The sequence below is a fragment of the Gracilinanus agilis genome, chromosome 3 (assembly GCF_016433145.1).
Source record: "Gracilinanus agilis isolate LMUSP501 chromosome 3, AgileGrace, whole genome shotgun sequence".
Taxonomy (NCBI): Eukaryota; Metazoa; Chordata; class Mammalia; order Didelphimorphia; family Didelphidae; genus Gracilinanus; species Gracilinanus agilis.
Genome location: NC_058132.1, coordinates 297,552,650 through 297,574,176, shown reverse-complemented (window position 1 = coordinate 297,574,176; position 21,527 = coordinate 297,552,650). Strand labels below are relative to the sequence as shown.

Genomic DNA, 21,527 nt, shown 5'->3' with positions numbered 1-21,527 from the left:
AGGTAAGAGAGGTGAATGAAATCCTAGAAAAATTAGAGTTAATAGATATGTGGAGAAAAATAAATAGGGATGAAAAGGAATACACCTTCTTTTCAGTAGCACATGGTACATTCACAAAGATTGACCATGTACTATGATATCGAAACATGGCAAACAAATGAAAAAGAGCAGAAATAATAAATGCAACCTTTTCAGATCATAATGCAATAAAAATAATAATTAGTAAGTGTACATGGATAGGCAAATCAAAAATTAATAGGAAATTAAATATGATTCTCCAAAATCAGTTAAAGAACAAATCAAAGAAACAATTAATAATTTCCTTGAAGAGAATGACAATGATGAGACATCCAACCAAAATCTGTTGGATGCAGCAAAAGCAGTACTCAGGGAAATTTATATACTTGAGTGCATATATTAACAAATTAGGGAGGGGAGAGATCAATGAAATGGGCATACAAATAAAAAAACTAGAAAGCAAACAAATTAAAAATCCCCAGATGAAAACTAAATTAGAGAGCATAAAAATTAAAGGAGAAATCAATAAAAATCAAAAAGAACTATTGAATTAATAAATAAGAGTAGGAGCTGGTACTTAAAAAAATAGATAAAATTGATAAAGTGCTGGTAAATATAATAAAAAAATGAAAAAAGAAAAAAATAGAATAGAAATAAAAACCAAATATCAAAGATGTAAAGGGAGCCCTCACCTCTAATGAAGAAGAAATCAAGGCAATCATTAAAAACTATTTTGCCCAATTATATGGCAATAAATATAGCAATCTAGGTGATAAGGATGGATATTTACAAAAATAAAAATTGCCTAGATTAACAGTAGAAAAAATAAAATACTTAAATAATTCCATATCAGAAAAAGAAATTGAACAAGCCATCAAAGAACTCCCTAAGAAAAAATCCCCAGGACCAGGGAAATTCACAAGAGAATTCTAACGAACTTTCAAAGAACTAATACTAGTACTAGAAAAACTATTTGACATAATAAGCAAAGAAGGAGTTCTAAAAAATTCCTTTTATGACACAAATATGGTACTGATCCCAAAGCCAGGTAGATCAAAAACAGAAAGAAAACTACAGGCCAATCTCCTTAATGAACATAGATGCAAAAATTTTAAATGCAATACTAGCAAAAAGACTCCAGCAAGTGATCATGAGGGTTATTCACTATGATCAGGTGGGATTTATACCAGGAATGCAAGGATGGTTCAATATTAGGAAAACCATTCACATAATTGACCACATCAACAAGTAAACCAACAACAACCACATGATTATCTCAATAGATGCTGAAAAAGCCTTTAACAAAATACAACACCCTTTCCTATTGAAAACCCTAGAATGGTGATGGGCAAACTATATCACGTGGGCCAGGTGTGTGTGTGTGTGGGGGGCGCCCTGATGAATACAATGGGTAGTATACAATTGCCTTAGAAATGTTAATTCGAATTTGGGAAATGCCATCTAAAAGTATATATATATTTTCTATGGACACGTGGGAATTATCAAACTACATTTCCCGTGGTCCAACAGGTTTCCGTTTCCGGTTCTTTGGGCGTGGGAATGCCTGCGTCACCACGCAGAGGACAGTTTAAATGAGAGAATCGAAAGTAGTCTCTCTCTCTTTGGCTAGCAGGCAGGGAAGAGAGGAGAGGTAATAATAATGGAGGAGGCGGCAGTTTTGAATTCTTACTGGCTCGTGGTCTAATGATTTATCTCTATCAGCATGGCTTTAATTAAAATACTAATTTATATTATTATATCAGTCTTTATTATTTTTAATTGTAACAGAAACAGACTGACAGATGAGCATTTCCTTTCCTTTGGCCTTATTACAAACCTTTATCCTCTAACCTAACCCCAAGCCAGGGAACCAGAGGAGCTGTGTGGAACAACATACGCAGTGATTCCCAAAGAGGGAGCTACCGCCCTCTGGTGGGTGCTGCAGCAATCCAGGGGTGTGGTGATGGCCACAGGTGCATTTGTCTTTCCTATTAATTGCTATTGTAATGCAAGATTGCTAACAGAAGCCTTTTGCTTCTGCAATTTCAAACTGTCACAGAAAAGCAGTTGGAGGTTTTAGAATCTTCAGAAAGTCAGTTGGAGCCTGAGGCTATGAATAGAGCTGAAGTCCAACTGATTGGGTTTTTCCCTTCTGGCTTTTGCTTTGGGGGGCTTTGGCCTAGCCTGTTGGCTTTGTCTTTTCGGCTTGGTTTTGGCCTTTTTTGGCTTTGGCATTGGCCTGTGCTTATTTTGTCTTGGGGAAATTTGGACCTATCAGATTTTGCTGGACCTCTCCCTGATCTCTCCATTACATCCCTGCTATTTCCTTGAATTTCCCGTTGGGCCCTGGGAGGAAGGGTGGCTTGGTGATTAGACATTGTGGGTTTAGATTCCGTAGACAAGTAGGGCATCCAAAACAAGTTAACCCCAATTTAGTGATTTAATACTTTACTTCAAAGGCAGTCAAACCTTCCTGACTGGGAGCACCTGACTCTCAATCTAAACCTCTCCTGAGACCCATCCCCCACCATCCAGCTTTCTCCCTAGCAGCAGTTAGAAAACCTAAGACCTCTTTCCCTCTGATTAACCTGACATTAATAAATCCCCTTGTTACCTACTCAAAGTCTGTATCGAAAATTAAGGCAAGGGCTGAAGAGAGAAGGAATTATTTTCTTTTTATTTCTTGAGGGAACTGCAGACATCCATATTGGCAGGAAGTATCTACCCAAGACTTCCTGCAGCCATCAGTTTCACTGGCAGGGAGGAGCCCTTTTGTCTCCTCCCTCAAGGGACTTAGAATTTAACAAGAGAAGTCTTCCAGCCAGATATAAAACATTTCTGACTGGCCCAATCCCCCTGTACCTTAGAGATACCTTCCCTGATTGAAAAACCTCAGCCTATTTCCTCAGTATCCTCTGTCGCTAGCCTCGGTGAATAAGCCTGTTTAGGCTGCCTTCCTGTATACTGCCTGTCATTCCCTTACTTTCCTATATACCACCTCATCCTTCCCTACACTCAGCTATCTCCTTCATTCCCCTTCCAAATCACCTCATATCCCTTTTATCCCTCCTCATTACCCAAATTGCCTGAGACCTGCCAGATTACCTACTTTTTCATAACAATATTAAAATTAAAAAAAAAAAATTAATTTCCAGGGGGCTAAGTAATATTTTTTTCTGGAAAGGGGGCAGTAAGCCAAAAAAGTTTGGGAACCACTGAATACAGCTTCTCACCTGATAACTTTGGCTTGGGCACTGTTTGTGTGATTGGGTGCTTAGCTGAGCTGAACATTCATAAGCCCTGGTGGTTATCAGCACACCTTGGTGGCCACCCAGGCATCCCTATCCTCACTCAGCCTAGATCCATTTACCATTTAGGGATCTTGGGCCAGCTAATCAGGTCCATCTTACAGAAGCACCACACCACCCTTGTATAACACTATACAATTTTATTTTTGATTTGGAAATATTTCTCAAAATGTTAGTGCGCTGGTCAAGTTTTATTTATTACATAGTTCCTACAAGCCTAGTTCTGGTACTTGAAAACAAGCAGCAAATACATCATTACTTTATAACATCTGGTTATCAACTTTATTTCTATTGTGTTTAGGCAAAAATTTTCCTCTGCTCTCCATTATGTAAAAATTCTGGATTAGTGAGCCAAACAAATTAAGCATATTTCCTAATTTCATGAAAACAAGCATAAAATGACAAATGATGATTATGACAGGATGTTTTGAAGTTTTTCAAAAATAAATGTGAAGGATAAACTAGAGGCATTTGTAATATGCAGTTTCCAAATTTTTTGAAACTCTCAGGCATATTTTTCATTGACTTCTCAGAAATTAAACCTTTAAAATTTTAATTTAAATTCAGAATTCTGAAAACATATTTACAAAAAACCCTTAAAATTCAATTATAAAAGCAATGACATACTCAAAGTAATTTTCATATGTAGAAATATATGTATCCCACTTAGTGGTTAAAAGAATTTGGGATGAAAACTATAACAGAATTTGCTAAAATAGAATGTTCCAATACATCATCACAATTAATACAAAATCTTCAATTAAAAAAGACATTTTGTTTCCAAATAATAATATTTCTATTTGCCTAGTTAACTATACAGCAAGAAATAAGCTACAATAAATAACTTCAACAAGTAGAAATTATGGATTTAAAAAAATAGCAATCCTTTTTTTAGGAGAACACCTTTAGGGTTCTTAAAAATCTTATATCATTAGGGAATCCTTTCTACAGCATTTTCAAGTGATCAGTCAACTTCCATTTTAAAATTGTATTGTACCGGTATCAAGTACTTCCTGAACCCCACTCATCCCATTTGCTTTTTTTTTTTAAACCTTTATCTTTCATCTAAGAATAAATATCATGTATTGGTTCCAAGGTAGAAGAACATGAATGATTAGGCAACTGGGGAAAGTGATTTATCCAGGGTCACACAGTTAGGAAGTGTCTGAGGCCAAATTTGAACTAAGGACCACCGTTCTCTAGGCTTGGCTCTCTATCCAGTGAGCCACCCAGCTCTTCCACACTCCACTTTCAAAGAACTACTCTACAAGGAAATTTTTCTTTACATCAAGCCAAAAATCTGCCTATATATTAATATATAAATTATATCTATCTATGTATATATTATATATAATTGTTATTTCCTTTCTTGCAACTACTATTGCTTATGATTCTGAACTCAGGGATAAGCAGAACAAATTTAATCTTCCCCCAAAAGTAATTCAAATGTTTGAAAACCAATTTTATGTCCAACTTAAATCTTCTCTTCTCCAAGGTAAACACTCCCAATTAAAATCATCATATAGTAGTTTTAGGCCTTTTGACATCTTAATCGCCTTACTCTGAATATGTTCCAGCTTGCCTATATCCTCCTAAAAACAAAGTACCCAGAGATGAACAAGGAACTTCAGATGTGTTCTCACCAAAACAGAGTACCTGCTTTGGGACTATCACCTCCTTCATTTGACACCTATTCCTCTAAAATCAGAAAAGGGATAGTAGTATTGACATTTTCTTGAGACAGCTTTCTGAGCTTCCTGTATGTGACTTGCATGCTCTCTAGCCAATTCTATATGACAGTAGTATTGATACTCCAAAGACTTTGAGGCACAAGGCAGAGGAAGCAAGAAGTGAAAATCCTATTATAAGTGATTCTCATCAATATAGTAGAAATGTTTGCAAGGGTGGAAACAGTGAGCAACTAAAGGGAAAAAAGTATTCTATCATGGAATTTACATTGGAGAAGAGGAAAAATAATAAAAAGTTAACATGTAGTCTCGATTTTAGATGACCAGATTTTTAAAGGTACAAAGATAGAGAAGATAATGCCACCAGCTAAAAATATATGAGGTAATATAGCCTATGGGGGATAGACAGCTTTTTTTTTTTTTTAACCCTTAACTTCTGTGTATTGGCTCCTTGGTGGAAGAGTGGTAAGGGTGGGCAATGGGGGTCAAGTGACTTGCCCAGGGTCACACATCTGGGAAGTGTCGGAGGCCAGATTTGAACCCAGGACCTCCGTCTTTAGGACTGACTCTCAATCCATTGAGCTACCCAGCTGCCCCCTGGGATAGATAGAGCTCTTAAGAAAGAAATTATAAAGACAAGGCTCAATGGTGTGGTATGGAGAATTGAGTGTTACTTGCAGAGTCAAGTAAGCCCTGCAATGGAATTCACCTCCAACTCTTAGTTGTGTGATGTAGAACAAGTAACCAAAATTCACTGAGCCTCAGAGAGGCTTTTATTTTTCTTTAAAAAAGGGACAACAGGGGGCAGCTGGGTAGCTCAGTGGAGTGAGAGTCAGGCCTAGAGACAGGAGGTCCTAGGTTCAAACCCGGCCTCAGCCACTTCCAGCTGTGTGACCCTGGGCAAGTCACTTGACCCCCATTGCCGACCCTTACCACTCTTCCACCTATGAGAAAATACACCAAAGTACAAGGGTTTAAAAAAAAAATCACAAAAAAAGGGACACCAACACCAACACATAATACATGAAAAAATATGAAGCCATTACCTCCTTCTTCACCATTCTTCAAATTACACAAAAAATTTCCCAGACTATCTGTTCTATCCCTCCTGTATCTCACGGATAGGTAGTCCTTCTCAGCAAGGCAAACTCCTCAACAAGTACACTGAATCCCATCCTCCCACATCTTGTCAATAAAACGTCCTATAGTATTATTACCCTGGTGACCCCATTACCTTTACTTATATTTTCTACAGTAATCTTCAGTCCTTCTCAATCTACTGCCTCCTTTCTTGCTGCTTATAAACATACCTATGCTTCCCCATGACTCACCTGATCCAGCCATCTTTCTATTAAGAGAACATATCTCTTCCTCCTTTCTAGAATAAACTTCTTGACCAATATAGCAGTAAAAGAAAATGATTAATATTGGAAGGGATGTGGCAAAATTGGGACACTAATACATTGCTGGAGAGCTATGAATTGATCTAATCAATCTGGAGGGCAATTTGGAATTATGCCCAAAAGGCTATAAAATAACACATATCCTTTGATCCAGTAATACCACTAATAGGTCTGTATCTCAAAGAGATAAAAAAAATGGCAAAGAACCTGCTTGTACAAAAATATTTATAGCTGCTCTTTTTGTGGAAAAGAATTGGAAACTAAAGGGACATCCATCAATTGGGAAATGGCTGTACAAATTGTGGTATATGGTGGTGATGGAATACTAGTGTGCTATAAAGAATGATAAACAGGATGATTTCAGAAAGTACTGGAAAGACCTAAATGAAATGATGCAGAGTGAAATAAACAGACTCTGGAAAACACTGTACACAGTAACAGCAATATTGTGGAACAATCAAATGTGACTTTTTTTTTTTTTTACAATGATCCAGAACAATTTGGAGGGATTTATAATAAAGAATGCTATCTATTTCCAGAAAAAGAACTGTTGGAGTAGGAATGCAGATGAAAGCATATGATTCATCACTTGTTTATTTAAGTATATATTTTGGTTTTTTAAGATTATTAACTTACAAAAATGAATATGGAAATATATTGTGTGACAATACATATATTAACCCAGATTGAACTGCTTGCCAACTCCAGGAAGGGGGAAGGAAAGAAAGGAGGGAAAGTATTGGATCATATAACTTCAGAAAACTTCATGTAGAAATTTATTATGTGTAATTTGTAGTAAATAAATTTTTTTTAAATGGGGAGAGGAAGAAAATTTCAAACTCAATTTTTGGGAAAAAAGGAATATTTTTTTAAATTGCATTTAATTGAGACAAAATAAAAGAAAAACATATTTCTTTTTTGGAAAAAAAAAAGGAATAGACATCTTGAGAAAGTAATCTAAACCTAGTGCCTCTACTTTTCCATTTCTCAGTTGCTTTCAAACCCCCTGTAATCTGGCTTTCAACCTCATTATCTAATTGAAAACACTCTTTCCAAAAGTTACCAATGATCTCTGAATTATGAAATCTAATGGTTTATTAAAAATTCTCATTATCCTTGATCTCTCTACAGCTTTTGACATTGTCAAACATTCTCTCTGCCTAGATACTCTCTCCTCTCTAGATTTTTTGGACAATAGCCTCTCCTGGTTCTGTTCCTGTATATCTGAGCACTCCTCAGTCTCCCGAACTAGACCTTCTTTCACATCATGCCCATTAACCTAAGTGCCCCCTGCAGGCTTTGCCCTGGGTTCCTTTTCATTCTTTCTCTTTTCTCTTTATGTTCTCATCTGCTTCCATGAGTTCAACTATTATCTCTACTCAAATGATTTCTAGATGGGCATAATCAGCTCTAATTTCTCTCCCAAATTGAAGTCTTAGACCACAAACTGCTTCTTGGCAATCTCAAATTGGATGTCCTATAATCCCAAACTAGATATGCTTAAACCAAAACTCACATGATCCCTTCTCTCCATTCACATGGCTACGATGTTAGTATATATCCTCAACACCTTATTCCTGGACTATTATGGTAGGCTTTTAGTTGGTCTCTCTGAAGGAAGTCTTTCCTCATTTCCATCTATCATCTAATCAGCTGCCAAACTAATTTTCTAAAAGGAAAGGTCCAATTATGTCACCTCCTACTCAATAAGCTCCAATTGCTCCTTACTACCTACAGGATCAAATATAAAGTTGTTACAATTAAAATTCTCTGGAGACCATATCTTAATTTTATAATTATTTATTAAATAGTAAAAAGTGAGCCAGAGAAAGAAAAAGAGAAGCACAAGCCATGGGTGACCAGTTATGTCCTTTTCCCAGGCTTTTCTCACTGGAGTACTGAGACCTTAGTCAGGGCAAGAAGAGGGTCTTCTGACCACCAAGAATAACTTCAGACTTCTAGAATAGCCCATACCAAGCATGTATTTTTCTCCATATGGTTCTGCCTGGTTCATTTAATTACTTCACCACCTAAGAGGCTTTTTTATAGACAAACAAAAAACTTGTCTAAAGATCAAACTTTTTTTTTGGCTTTAAAACCAAAACGTTGTTTGGGGGGCCTAAAAGGAATTAATATTAATATAATAATAATTAATTAACTTTCCTGAAAGTCTTATTTGACATTTAAAGCCCTTCACTGACATGGTATAAAAAGGGAATGAACACTCCCTTTGTTTTAATTTACTTGGAATGCCTCTCCCTTTTAATTTAATCAGTCAGGAACTTGAAGATCCTTTATCATTATTGCAAGTACAGAGAAAGAAAGTTCACACCCTCAGAGACAAGAAATTGATCCCCTGAGCAGTGCCAGACAAATTAAGGAACTGTGATTGGTTCCTGAGTGTGATGTGGAAGGACTAATGGGCAGAGAAAACTGTGTATAAACATAACCCAGCAACTGCTCAGGTGCTCTTGTGCTCTCTCCCGTGTTGGTGACCCTTGCTGAAGGGACTCTTGGCCTCAGATTCAGATTCCCATTCAGATTCTGATGGAGACTCAGGACTTTCCTGGGTGAGTGACTGGAGCTGAAGGGACTCTGGCGACTCTGGTGACACATTCTTGCGTTGGTGACACTCTTGCTGAAGAGACTCTTGGGGACTTCTGCCTGGATATTAGAACTTTGTTGGAGGCCAACTTTATTTCATTGGAACAGCACTTAGGGTAGGCTAGGCAGTTCTCTATCTCCTTCCTACATTTCCCTCTCTTTACTATTTCTACTTTAATTAAACTAAATTGTTAAAGATACTAACAGCCTCATAATTTAGTTTTAATTATTACAATTTAGCAATCTCTTTTTAACTATTACAATGGCCAATTCTAGTTTTCCAGTCTTTCTACAATTTAGTTCCCTACACACATCCCACAATCCAGTGACATTATCACAATTAATCTTCATGACATGTGTACCAATTAGACTCATGCCTGGAACAACCTATATATTTCAGTTTTACTTTGTCCCTTCCCTGGCTCTGTTCCCTGCTAGTGCCATCCTTCTGAAATTACTTTATAGCTATCCTGCATTATTTATAGTTATTTATAAATATATACATATATGTGTGACCTATATATATAGTTATTTGTAATATGTTGTCTCCTTCATGAGGTGAGACTTTTTTTTTTAAACCTTACCTTCCATCTTAGAAGCAATACTTAGTATTGGTTGAAGAGTGGTAAAGGTTAGGCAACTGGAGTTAAGTTACTTGTCCAAGGTCAAAAAATCTAGATTTGAACCCAGGATCTCCCATCTCCAGGCCTAGCTCTCTATCTACTTATAGATATCCACTCAGCTGCCCCTAAAATGTGAGCTTTTTGAGGGTAGGGATTCATGTATTTGTATCCCCAACACTTACTGAGTGCTAAACTATATAAAAAAGTTCAATAAGCCTTAATCCTCTTATGAATTATGAGAAAGAAATGTGATAGTAGGAAAAGGAAGAGTGTTCTAAGAAGAATGTTTTTTACACGCAGAGAATTGAATGATGAACACAGACTTTAAAAAGACATTCTGAAGATGAAACAAGAGCAGGCACTGGAGGATGCCTACAACACAGCAGGTTCTTATAAGAATAGTGTTCCACATTCAGGAAATCAGAATGAGATGAGGCTGGTGAGAAAAGTCAAGTATAATAAAAAAGGGATTTTAAAGCTAAACGGAGTAAAGGGGTTGGGGGGGATTAATATAAGACAACTGTATAGGTAAAGGGCAAAATATAAATGATAACAAAAACAAAGCATTGAGCATTCAGAGATGTCCAAGTCTAAGGTTACAGTCAATGATAGGCCAGGAAAATGCTACAGATGTAGTTAAGATGGAGATGTGTAGTAAGTGATTATATGGCTTCAGAAACAATCAATCAATCATTATTCATTAAGCAATATACTAAATTCTGGAAATGGTACTGGAAATGCAAAGATCAAAAAAAAAAATCCTTGCCCTCAAACGGTTTTATATTCAATTGGGGGAAATAAATTGTAGACATAAAATAGCACATAATATATGAGAAGAAAATATAAGGTAATAGCTTAGAAATAATTAAGTTTTTCTAAATTAAACAGAGTAGGATGAAGGAAGGGTGCTGATAAAGACAAAAAGAGGAAAGGATTATTTAAAGGAGAAGCAAAATCAAAGATAAATCTCTTCTACTTCACAAAATCGCCAAGAGTTAGTAAACCCTGCCTCTCCTTGGGAGTCTTCAAAAATGCCAGACTTCCTTATACTGAAGGAATCTTGAGAAGCAGTGGGTTTTACTTTATGGAAATTAAAGTTAAAAAAAAAAAAATAAGAGAGGTTCCCTCACTGGAATAGTATGTGGGAATTCCTGTACAGGTACAGGTTAAAATCAATGACTCCTGAGATACACTATATTAAGACTCTAAGGGTGTCACAATCAAGTCACTACTTTCAAGGGGATAAAATTATTAAAAAAAAAAAAAAGGCTCTGGATTTAATAAAAAAGTAAAAAGAGACCCCAAGAATGGAGTATTCATGAGTTAACTAGGGAAGCTGAAGGAGAAAAAACATTTTTTAAAAAAGTTATTTATTTAGAATATTTTTCCATGGTTACATGATTTATGTTCTTCCCTCCCCTCTTCTCTACCCCATCCTGGAGCTGACTAGCAATTTACTGGATTATACATGTATCATTGACCAAGACCTATTTCCATATTATTAATATTTGCAATAGAGAGATCATTTAAAGCCAAATCCCCAATCATGTACCCATTGAACCACATGATCAATCATATGCTTTCCTTCTGCTGCTCCCAGAGTTCTTTCTCTGGTTGTGAATAGCATTCTTTCTCATAAGTTCCTCTGTATTATCCTAGATTGTTGCATTGCTGCTAGTAAAGAAGTCCATTACATTTGATTGTGTCACAGTGTATCAATCAGTCTCTGTGTACAACGTTTTCCTGATTCTGCTCCTTTCACTCTGCATCAATTCCTGGAGATCTTTCCAGTTCACATGGAAATCCTCCAGTTCATCAATGAAGGAGAGGAATCTTAAGATAAGTGTAACAGAAATGTATTTAAGGAAATTTAAGATAAGGGTAATTTTATGACTTTGCTATAAAATGCTAAATATAAATTACTAAAATAATCTGGTACAAAGAGTCTTTCTTACTCAAGAATAAAGTTTCTTTAATTTAAGCAAAAGATTTGGAGCCAGAAAGATTATGGTTCAAATCCCACCTCAGACACTTATTTTATCATCTGTGTGAGCCTCAGAAAGAAACTTAATTTCTCTCATTTTCAATGATCGTTTTTGTAAAATGAAGGGAATGTACTCAATGACCTTTTTAGTCTCTTCCAGCTCTAAATCCTATAATAAAATCTTTTGATTCAATTCAAAAATTCCTAAAATTATACAAAAGATTTTTTTAGATTTTGTTCACTGAATAAACTGGCAAAAGAAGGAAACTATTTTGATTTAATATGAATTTTTTCTTAATTAATAAATCAAAAACTAGAAGAATAGATGAGTTAAGTAATTAAGCAAAGAACCATTCGATAACAATTGCCATAAAAAAACAAAAAAGAATACCACAGTTAAGTATTGATTGGGGTGTTTGGATTTGTCATTTTATATATATATATATATATAGACACATACACACAAATATATATATATATAGACACATATACACATACATACATATATATGAAATACAAATTAACAATGGCTTTTTTACATTCATAGTACTGCCAGTGAAACAATACTTAAATATGCTTAACCAAGAGAAAAATAAAATATAAGCAATTAAAATTATTTAAGCTAGGATTTCAGGTCTGTTAGTTATTCAAAGTACAATACTATAATGGAAACTAAAACTATATATCAGTTTCATTAGACTATCAAAAAATTAAGTTAATGAAAGCTAATAGCATAATGGAAATTAAAAAGTAATGATGGTCATATATAGTACAATTGATGGATTACAATCTTAACAAGAATAAATGAATTACTAAAAGATAATAGTGGAAATAATAATGGAAATGGGGAATTAATACAGGTAAAAGGAACTCTTTGGTTCTAAAAGCTAAAGAAGAAAGATTAAATAGTTGAATTGCAGAGTGTTCAGAGTACTTATACTCTAAAACATGGGATCAGTAAGATACTTGTAGAGGTTCTTTAAGAGATCCTCTTAGCACTTTAATGAGTCACAAATTCATTCCATTGAAACAAACTCTTCTGCTGTAATTTTTTTTAAAGGATGACTTTCAAATTTATAAGCTGGTTTTTTTCCTGCTCTGACTTAAGGAAAATGAGGGAGCTAGTCAACAGGGGGGATAGAATAATAAACCTTTAAATCAGGAAAAAAATGAATTCCAATCCAATTTAAAACATTTCTTAGTTCCTAATCTCTCTTTCTATTTAGATATCCTTGTCTGTAAAATGGGGATGATAATAACAATTGTACATATCTCCCAAGGTTGTGAGGATGAAATGAGATAATATCTCTAAAGTGATATATAAATGCTATGTAAAATAGCCAAAATAAAATAAATGGATAACTACATGCCAAAAAGGGAAGAGACCATAACATTTAAAAGGAGAACAAAGGACAAAAGACATTTCATATAACTACCATATAGACATTTCATTTTTATGCTTTCTCTTCAGTGATGTCATGAGATCTTCAAAAATAGATATATTTTAAAATAACTTTACATACCTCATCCCATGATACCAAATATAGTGCTACTTATGTAGTTGGAACTCAGATGTCTGCAGCAATTATAACATAAGAAATAAGATCACTAAAAGGCAACTGAAATCTTATTAATTAGACAACTAATGATAGTCTTGGAGAATAGAAAATAAAACCTAATTTCCTACCTCAAAGCAAAGAAGAGGGACACTAATAAAATTCTGTGGAATACACTGTTAGATGAGGTCAGCATATTGGGTATTTTGTTTTTTTGTCATATTAATCAATCAATAGACATTTTCAAAGTATATTAGTATTATAAAACAGTTCCAAGTAAACCTAAGTAAGTACAAAGTAATGGGGGCAACTAGCAGTTAGGAATTCAAGATGGGTTTCTTGTAGGAAGAACTAAATTTCACTTGAAAAAAATATTTTATTTTTTACAATTGTGTGATGAAAATTTGAATTCCAAACTCTCTCCTTTCCTCTCTCTCCTCCCCTCTTGTTGAGAAGGAAAGCAACTTGATATAGGTTATTATATGGACAGTAATACAAAACATATTTCCGTATTAGTCATGTTGTGAAAGAAGATAAAATAAAGGAAAAAATAGTTTACTTTAACCTGCATTCAGACTCCATCATTTTTTTCTCTGAAAGAGGAGATCATTTTTTATGATAAAGATAAGCTAAATTTCAACATTTAAAGAAAACTAGGGATTCTAAGAAGTGAAGGCATTCCTAATCCATAAACAGCTCATACAAAGTGATGGACAAAAGAAATCCAGTGGCAGTCAATAAACATTTATTAAGCAACTACTTTGTGCCAGGTACTGAGTTAAGAACTGGGGATAAAAGCAAAAGATAGTTCTTGCTCTCAGGCAGTTCACAGTCTAATGAAGGATTCTGTATGCAAATAGCTACACATATATACACACACATACACTCCACAGAAGATAAATTGGAAATAAGATAGTCAATGGAGAAGAGATACTGGAAGTAAGATATGATAAAGGCTTAATGTAGGCAACTTGCAGAAGATAGAGTGCCAGCCCTGAAATCAGGAAGACTTCTTCCTGAGTTCAAATTTAGCCTCAGAAACTTCCTAGTTGTGTGACCCTGGGCAAGTCACTTCACCCTGTAAACCTTGTTTTCTTGAGCTGGAGAAGGAAATGGCAAACCAGTCTACTATCTTTGCCACTCTAGTTATCTTTCCCAAATGGAGTCACAAAGAGTCAGAAACAACTGAACAACAATGATGGCTTCTTATGTGCAAGGATTTACCTGAGACTTACAAGAAGTTAGAGAACAGATGAGGGAGGAGTGAAGAGGAGGAACATTCCATGCATGGGGATCTGCCAGAGAAATGCTAAGGCATGAGGAGTGTCTATTGAGAAGAACAGCAAGTGGGTCAATATCACTGGCTTGAAAAGTGTAAGGATGGGATTGGTGCAAGGTGGGATGGGACAAAAGGAGCCAGAAGAAGGCAGTTGGTGACAGTTACGACCAGAGAGAATTCTGGGAAAGTCTCTGGAGGAGGAAAGAGAGGAGAGGACTTTGGGTGGAGGACTGGGAGGAGAGAGGAGGAGGACATCCCAGCTTGGATCCAGTCCTGAGGGCTTCCTGAGGATCTTTCTTTGGAAACTGAAACCCTGATTCCCTGTTCAAAGCCACTCCATCATATCTCACCCATCAAGACTTCAACCATAGAGTCAGCTAAGTATGGACTCCATTTTGGGAGTTATCTTTTAGTCTCCTTCTGCCATTCCCAACCTTGCTGAGAGACCCTTTTTCAGTCAAACCTTATACTTTTAGATGTAGAAACAGAAAAGGATAGAAATAGAAACAGAAGAAGAAGGAGTGAGGGGAGGAGCTTAGATGAGGGAACCACTGGGGATCCCACTCAAATGACCCCATAGCAACAGCAAAGAGGGCACCCCAAAAATCCTTCTGCCCTTCACCCCTTTCACCAATTTCAAAATGTACAAGTGCAAAGTATCACTATTGTTCTTAATGGAGTAATCAAAAGCATCATCAGGTTTCTTAGTCAATTTAGAATCCAATCTGGAATTAGAAAATAATGAATTTACATTTCTATGAGACATGAAAAAAGGATAACTTCTCATAACAAGCACTGAAAATTCCATTTTTACTTGCAAAATCTATCTAAAAAGAGGTGCCACATCAATTTAGCAAACTGTTTATGAGTTGTAAAAATTTCTACATCATCATATAGAAAGGTCTAATTTACTGTGAGAAAATATGACATTCTTGATGGCATTTCACTATATCCTCTATATTAGAAACAATTTTAAATGATCTTTCCAGTAAAGTTAATAGATCAGCTTCTAAGAAATATATATTTGAAAAAGGCTTCTCTCTCTTTTTTTAATTTTGGTCTATTTTAAAAAACATAGGTCATATTCTCATTATCTAACTTGTCTACTGAACACTTTCAGCCTTGAAACATAATAACACTGTCCAAAAATGATAAAGGAGAGAAAACCATGGGGTTATATAATTTGGAAACAGAAGAGATAATTAAGCCTATATTCACTTTTGAAAAACTGCTACATGAAATGAGTATTTTTGATCATAGATCCTTTGTAGGAAAGATTCTTCTTTATTCTTTCTTATAAATTTTTTTACACATTTTTTTGTTACCTAAATAAAAATTCCCAGTTATCTCTGTTCCTCTCCTCTCCACTCCAGAGAAGGTATCACTTGACAAATATATATATATATATATATATATTTTATATCTAAACTATGTCTTTCGTGCTTCTATTTATCATTTCTTTATCTGGAAGTAGACATTCATAAACTATTCTTCAAATATTAGTTCAGTGCCTATATATAATGTTCTCTTTGTTCTACTCATTTCATTCTTCATAATTTCATGTGGGTCTTTCCTTATTGTTTTTTTTAAATTAACCTGATCATCATTTCTTATACTTTGATAGTATTCCACTTCAATCTGCCACAACTTGTTCAGTCATTCTATATTTGATGGACATCCCTTCAATTTCCAGTTCTTTGCCATCACATAGAGAGCTCCTATAAATATTTTAGAACATATAGGTTTTTTTCTCCCCCCCCAATTTCCTTGGGAAACAGCTCCAACAGTAGTTATTGCTAGGTTATAGGAGAGATTCTTAAACTTCTTATTGTGTCATGGACCCCTTTGGCATTCTCAGAATATTATTCTTTAACTCATAAAATGAAATTATGGGATTCCAGAGGAAGCTAATTATGAAGTACAACTATCAAAATGTAAAAAACAAGACAATTTCAACAAGCCTACATTAAGAAAACCTGATTTATTTGAAAAGCTGGAAGGCACCTTAGAATTGATCTACCACAACTTCTTGATTTTAGAGAGAAGGAAACTAAGGTCAGGAGAGGTCAAATGGTTTGTCTAAGGTCACATAAATGACAAGTAGCAAAGATGAGATTTGAACCTACATTCTGATACTCCATATATGGGTTGCCATATATAATTTTACAATGAACATTTTAGAGGGGTGTAGGAAAAGCATGCATAGATAAAGATTTTTGGAATGTTGCAGAGAGAGCTGAGTAACAGAAGAAGCAGTTGGAAGAAAGAGCAAGGGGTTTCTGGGAAAAGAACTTGGGGGAGATCGTCCTTGGACTCGGTGGTAATGAGGATGATTACCTCACCTCAGGATTCAAATCCTTGAATACCTGGGGATTTTACCAACCTTTACCTTCTGCCCTGAAGAACTGAGATCCTATCTGTTTTCTCCTGGATAACAACTAAAAGAGGCTGGCTGATCTGCTCACAGTGGCTGGAGGGGTTTTGGCCCAGAAAGCACTCTGAGCCAACCAGAAGACAATTATTCTCTCTGCACCAACAAAAGAAAAGACATTGCTACCTGCCATTAGATTAAGTTAGCAGGCAGAATAGAGAAAGGGAAAAAATAACCTTATCAGGCAAAATCCTCTGGCTTGGTTTAGGCCAAAGAGATCCCATATCTCCTTTGTGGTAGAATAAGGATTCCTAGACCCACTCTCCTAACCCTTCCTTGATCCTGTATTAATAAACCACCCTATTGAGACACTACACTGTGTCTCAGTCAGATAAGTTTTCTTTGGAAGATACCTGGAAAGATAGAGGGTGAAAGGGGAAATTTGAGGAGAGAGTTCTAACTAAGCTTTGGTTATGTCAAATGCAAAGCTGACAGCCATTAATGTCTCCCTAATGGGACTGCATCTAGAAGGGACTTTCTAAGGGATCCAGGCAATTCGCTAAGCCTTGGCAAAACACCAACACCAGACCCCATAGAAGTTCTTTATCTGAATACTGGTTCTTGCCTCTCCTTGTCATCAAATTCCATGAGAGGGACAACCCCCTTGAAGCTCTCAGTTTTTTTTTTTTTGTTTTTGTTTTTTAAATTTTTTTAAACTCTTAACTTCTGTGTACTGGCTCCTTGGTGGAAGAGTGGTAAGGGTGGGCAATGGGGGTGGTCAAGTGACTTGCCCAGGATCACACAGCTGGGAAGTGTCGGAGGCCAGATTTGAACCTAGGACCTCCCATCTCTAGGTCTGACTCTCAATCCACTGAGCTACCCAGCTGCCCCCTGATGCTCTCAGTTTGAAGGTGGAGGATTAAACACAAACCAGTCTATAAACAAACACATCTTTGGATTTCTTCCTCCATCCTTTTAACAGAGGAAATGCTTTATCAAAATTTTCTCTCAGAACCCACATTTAGATCATGTTGTATATTAAGATTCTATGAAAAAGTCTTTGAAATTTTATGAAATAATTCATTAGTTCTTAAATAACATTGTAAAATTTAGAATTATTGATGTTGATATAAAACATTAGAAAAAAGAAACATTACTTACTTCATCAGCCACCATGCATCTAGAAAAAAAGAAAACAAATTATTGTCTTTAAATTTTAGAATCCACCATACTTTAAAATGATAATGTTTTAAAGTTAGGATATTTTCAGAAATCAGTTTTGACCAATTACATCAGTGGTTCCCAAACTTTTTTGGCCTAATATGTTTTCCAGAAAAAATATTACTTAGTGCCAATCCCCCCCCCCTCCCGTCACATACTATCACCGCCCCCTTACAGTTATTCACCGCCCCCAAATGCACCTGTGGCCATCACTGCCCCCCCTGGATCGCTGCAGCACTCACGAAGGGGCGGTGGCGCCCACTTTGGGATTCAATGAATTACATGAAAGTCAGGAGAAGGTACTTATATGTTTGCATGAGAACTGTTATAAATAAAAGGGTCCAAGGGTGATGTATAGATGTACACTGATGTTGATATATCTATCTGTATTCTCCTCAGCTGCAGATGATGGAGGAACACCTACTCTAATTACCCTTGACTGCTGCTGTAAGTTGTGCCTTTCTCTCTAACAGCTGCCCAGTTAGGACCCTTGAGAGGTTTGATAGATAAGTAACCTTTCCAGGTCCATCCTGGTGTTGGATAGATTAGTATTGGGCTATTGATCTGCCTTGGAAAATGTTTAGGATCTGACTGCATTTGATTCCCTTCCCCAGGGCTGTGATAGATCACTCAGGAAGGTACTTATTGTTGAACACTCTTTTATCTATAACCAGGGAAAGGATAACAAGGTCAAGGATAGGGGATTGGAGACCCTATTGATCTATTATCTATAAACTAGCTGACAATCAGGATTGGAGGCTATTGATCAGGTGGAAGCTGGAGATTTGCTCACTCCCACTACCTCTGGCCAGACCTGGCCATAGCTAAGCCAGAGAATAGGGAAGCTACTGATGCAGTTGTAATGATGATCTTATTCTCTCAGCTTTCTCACTACCAGTGTTGATGATGCACTAGCTCTGACAGTCTATCAGGAAATATTCATATTTATTCCTACCCTCTTCTTCTTAGACCTCCCTGACACCCTTTAACCACCCACTCAGCCCAGAGAGACTTCCTAGTCCAGAGACTCCTGTCCAGAGACCTCCAGAGACCTCCTCAAAGTGGCTGTCAGGGGTATTTATACCATGGGGCCAACCAACGTTTGCCCCTGGCTCACGGCACCTGGGAACATTCCAAATCTTCCAACTGCCATCCCTGTCAGTCAAGGTGGCATCCATCATTTCTCAGATTATGAATATAACAGAACATAGGACAATTTTGATTATATATGTCTCCCCAGCTACCAAATGCATGTGGCTACGTCAGAGTATTAGTGAGTTCTAATTGAGGTTCCACAAAGCATTCTCGCAAGAATGGCATAAATAGCCTAAAAGAAAAGAAAACCTTCAAAATCTACAGAAAATCTATTAACTAAATTAGCTCTTCAACAAATATTAAAGGCTACATAAAAAAATATAAATACATATACACATATGTATCACAAATGTATAAGTCCAAGATATATATTATTATTATTATTCCTGTTGACTCCTTAGGAGCATAGGGCCGCAACCATCTCACGCCAACGGACTCTGTTCTGGGCAACTTCCCCCAGCTGGGCCCATGTCATTCCGACCGTTTTTGTTTCATTTTCAGCAGATCTTCACCAGGTCTGTTTTGGTCTTCCAACTTTCCTCCTCCCTGAAGGGTTCCAGCTCAATGCTTGTCTGGCTACGTTGTCTTCCGGTTTTTGTAGCGTATGTCCTATCCATCTCCACTTACGTTTCTTTATGTCCTGACTAATGGGGTACTGGATTGTTCTTTCCCAGAGACTAGCATTGGAGATCTTTTCAGGCCATCTGATGTTCAAGATGTGACGTAGATATCTGTTAACAAAGACCTGGAGTTTGTTGGTGTTAGCGCTCATCACTCTCCAGCTTTCTGATCCATATAGGAGGACGGCCTTTATAGATATTCCTAATTATACTAAATCATCTATACTAGTTTTCATGTTGAAATTTAACCATTGCTACTATTCTTAGATTGTTTTTCTCTCTTCTCTGTTCTTTCTCATTGATTAAAATTTATCTATGAAAAATGCAGTGTGCAATATGTCATAAGGAAATGCATAGAAACAGGAGTTGCTGAAAGACAGAGAAGCAGAAAGATTCCAGAATTCTAGGGAAGTGACAGTGTAAGCTTTTTTCTGAGAGGAGTTGAAATCTGGAGAGACTGAGAGAGTGTCTGAACTCCTTGGGGTGGACCTTGTGAGTTTAACTAGTTCTCTCTCTCTTGTGGCTGTTCCTTCTGATACAACTACTTGTTCTTGTGTTCCTGGGTTCCTGTGTGTGTATCCAGTTGATTCTGATCGACAGATATTCCTACAGAGCTGCTAGAGATATCTAAAGCCATCTGTCAGTGAAATCCTTTCCCTTTGAGCCCTTGTTCCCATTTATCCTCCAACCTTTCCAACTCTATTCACCATCTAAGGTGGGGAATTTGGTTAGTGAGGGTACATATTGTAGGACCCAAGACTTTTAGGTAAAGAGATTATTGATAGAGCAGATAGCAACTATAAGAAGATAACTGGATTTGGAGGGAGGTTTCTTTACAGTCTTTAGTTAGATCATACCAATTCCCTTCCCTTCCTTCCCTTACCTTGAATACACCCTATTTTATATCATTTGGGTATCCTGTAATATTTATCCTGTTGACCTTACCAAACCCTGAGATACTTCTGATTACTAGTCCTAACAATCACTCCTTGACTATCTGAAATCCCCTGTACCACCAAGTATCACTTAGATACATATTGCAAATATAAGGGAAAGAATGCTGGTCCAAGAAACTGAAGACCAAAGTCTGAGTTTAACTGGAATATTGACTGGCTTTGTGAGTCTGATTAAATCTTTTAATGTGAACAACAGTATTAGCACAGCCTAACCAGTGATTGTGAACAGTTTTAGAACTTTTTAGGAACTCTGTTCCATGCACCACCAACCCCCCACTGAGTGCTCTGCCCCACCCTAAGACTATGTACAGGGCTGCCTCCCCCATTTTCAGGGCCAGGGTTGGGGTTCCCAGCTGGCTCTCACCAGAAAGGGAGAGGGAAACAGGGAACAGAGGGAGCTCAGTGAGTCTTAAAGGGTTAGAATCACCCCTCCCAGACTGGTGGCTGGTGGGGAAGGAAGGATTGAAAATGAAGATCTTTTCATGGTTGGGGCCAGGCCAGGTGGTTAGAGAGGAGACCCCCACAACCCAAAATGTCCAGCAGCCCCTAGTCCCAGACGGGGCAGGAGAAAGGGAAGAGAATAGTCCAGGTGCTCAGCTCAGGGGAGGGAATGAGCACAGAGGGGTGGGGAGATGTGGTGGAGAGGGGGGAAGAAGGAGTTCTCCTGGGGATAGTGCAGTGCCCATAGAGAGTTCTCTGTGTGTCATCTTTGACACATGTGTCATAGGTTTGCCATCACAGGCCTAATCTATAGGGATGTGCTATATGTGTGTAGTTCTAATTGCTTTACATAATTCAAAG

General features: G+C 36.8%; 1 protein-coding gene across 1 annotated transcript in view; it reads right to left on the bottom strand.

Moving 5' to 3' along the window:
- ZRANB3 (zinc finger RANBP2-type containing 3) overlaps positions 1-21,527 on the bottom strand; it is a 258,475-nt gene that overhangs the window by 127,089 nt on the left and 109,859 nt on the right. Inside the window, exon 3 of the mRNA XM_044666614.1 lies at positions 17,996-18,014. Coding sequence (XP_044522549.1) covers positions 17,996-18,014 — 19 coding nt within the window. The remainder of the gene's footprint in view (positions 1-17,995; positions 18,015-21,527) is intronic.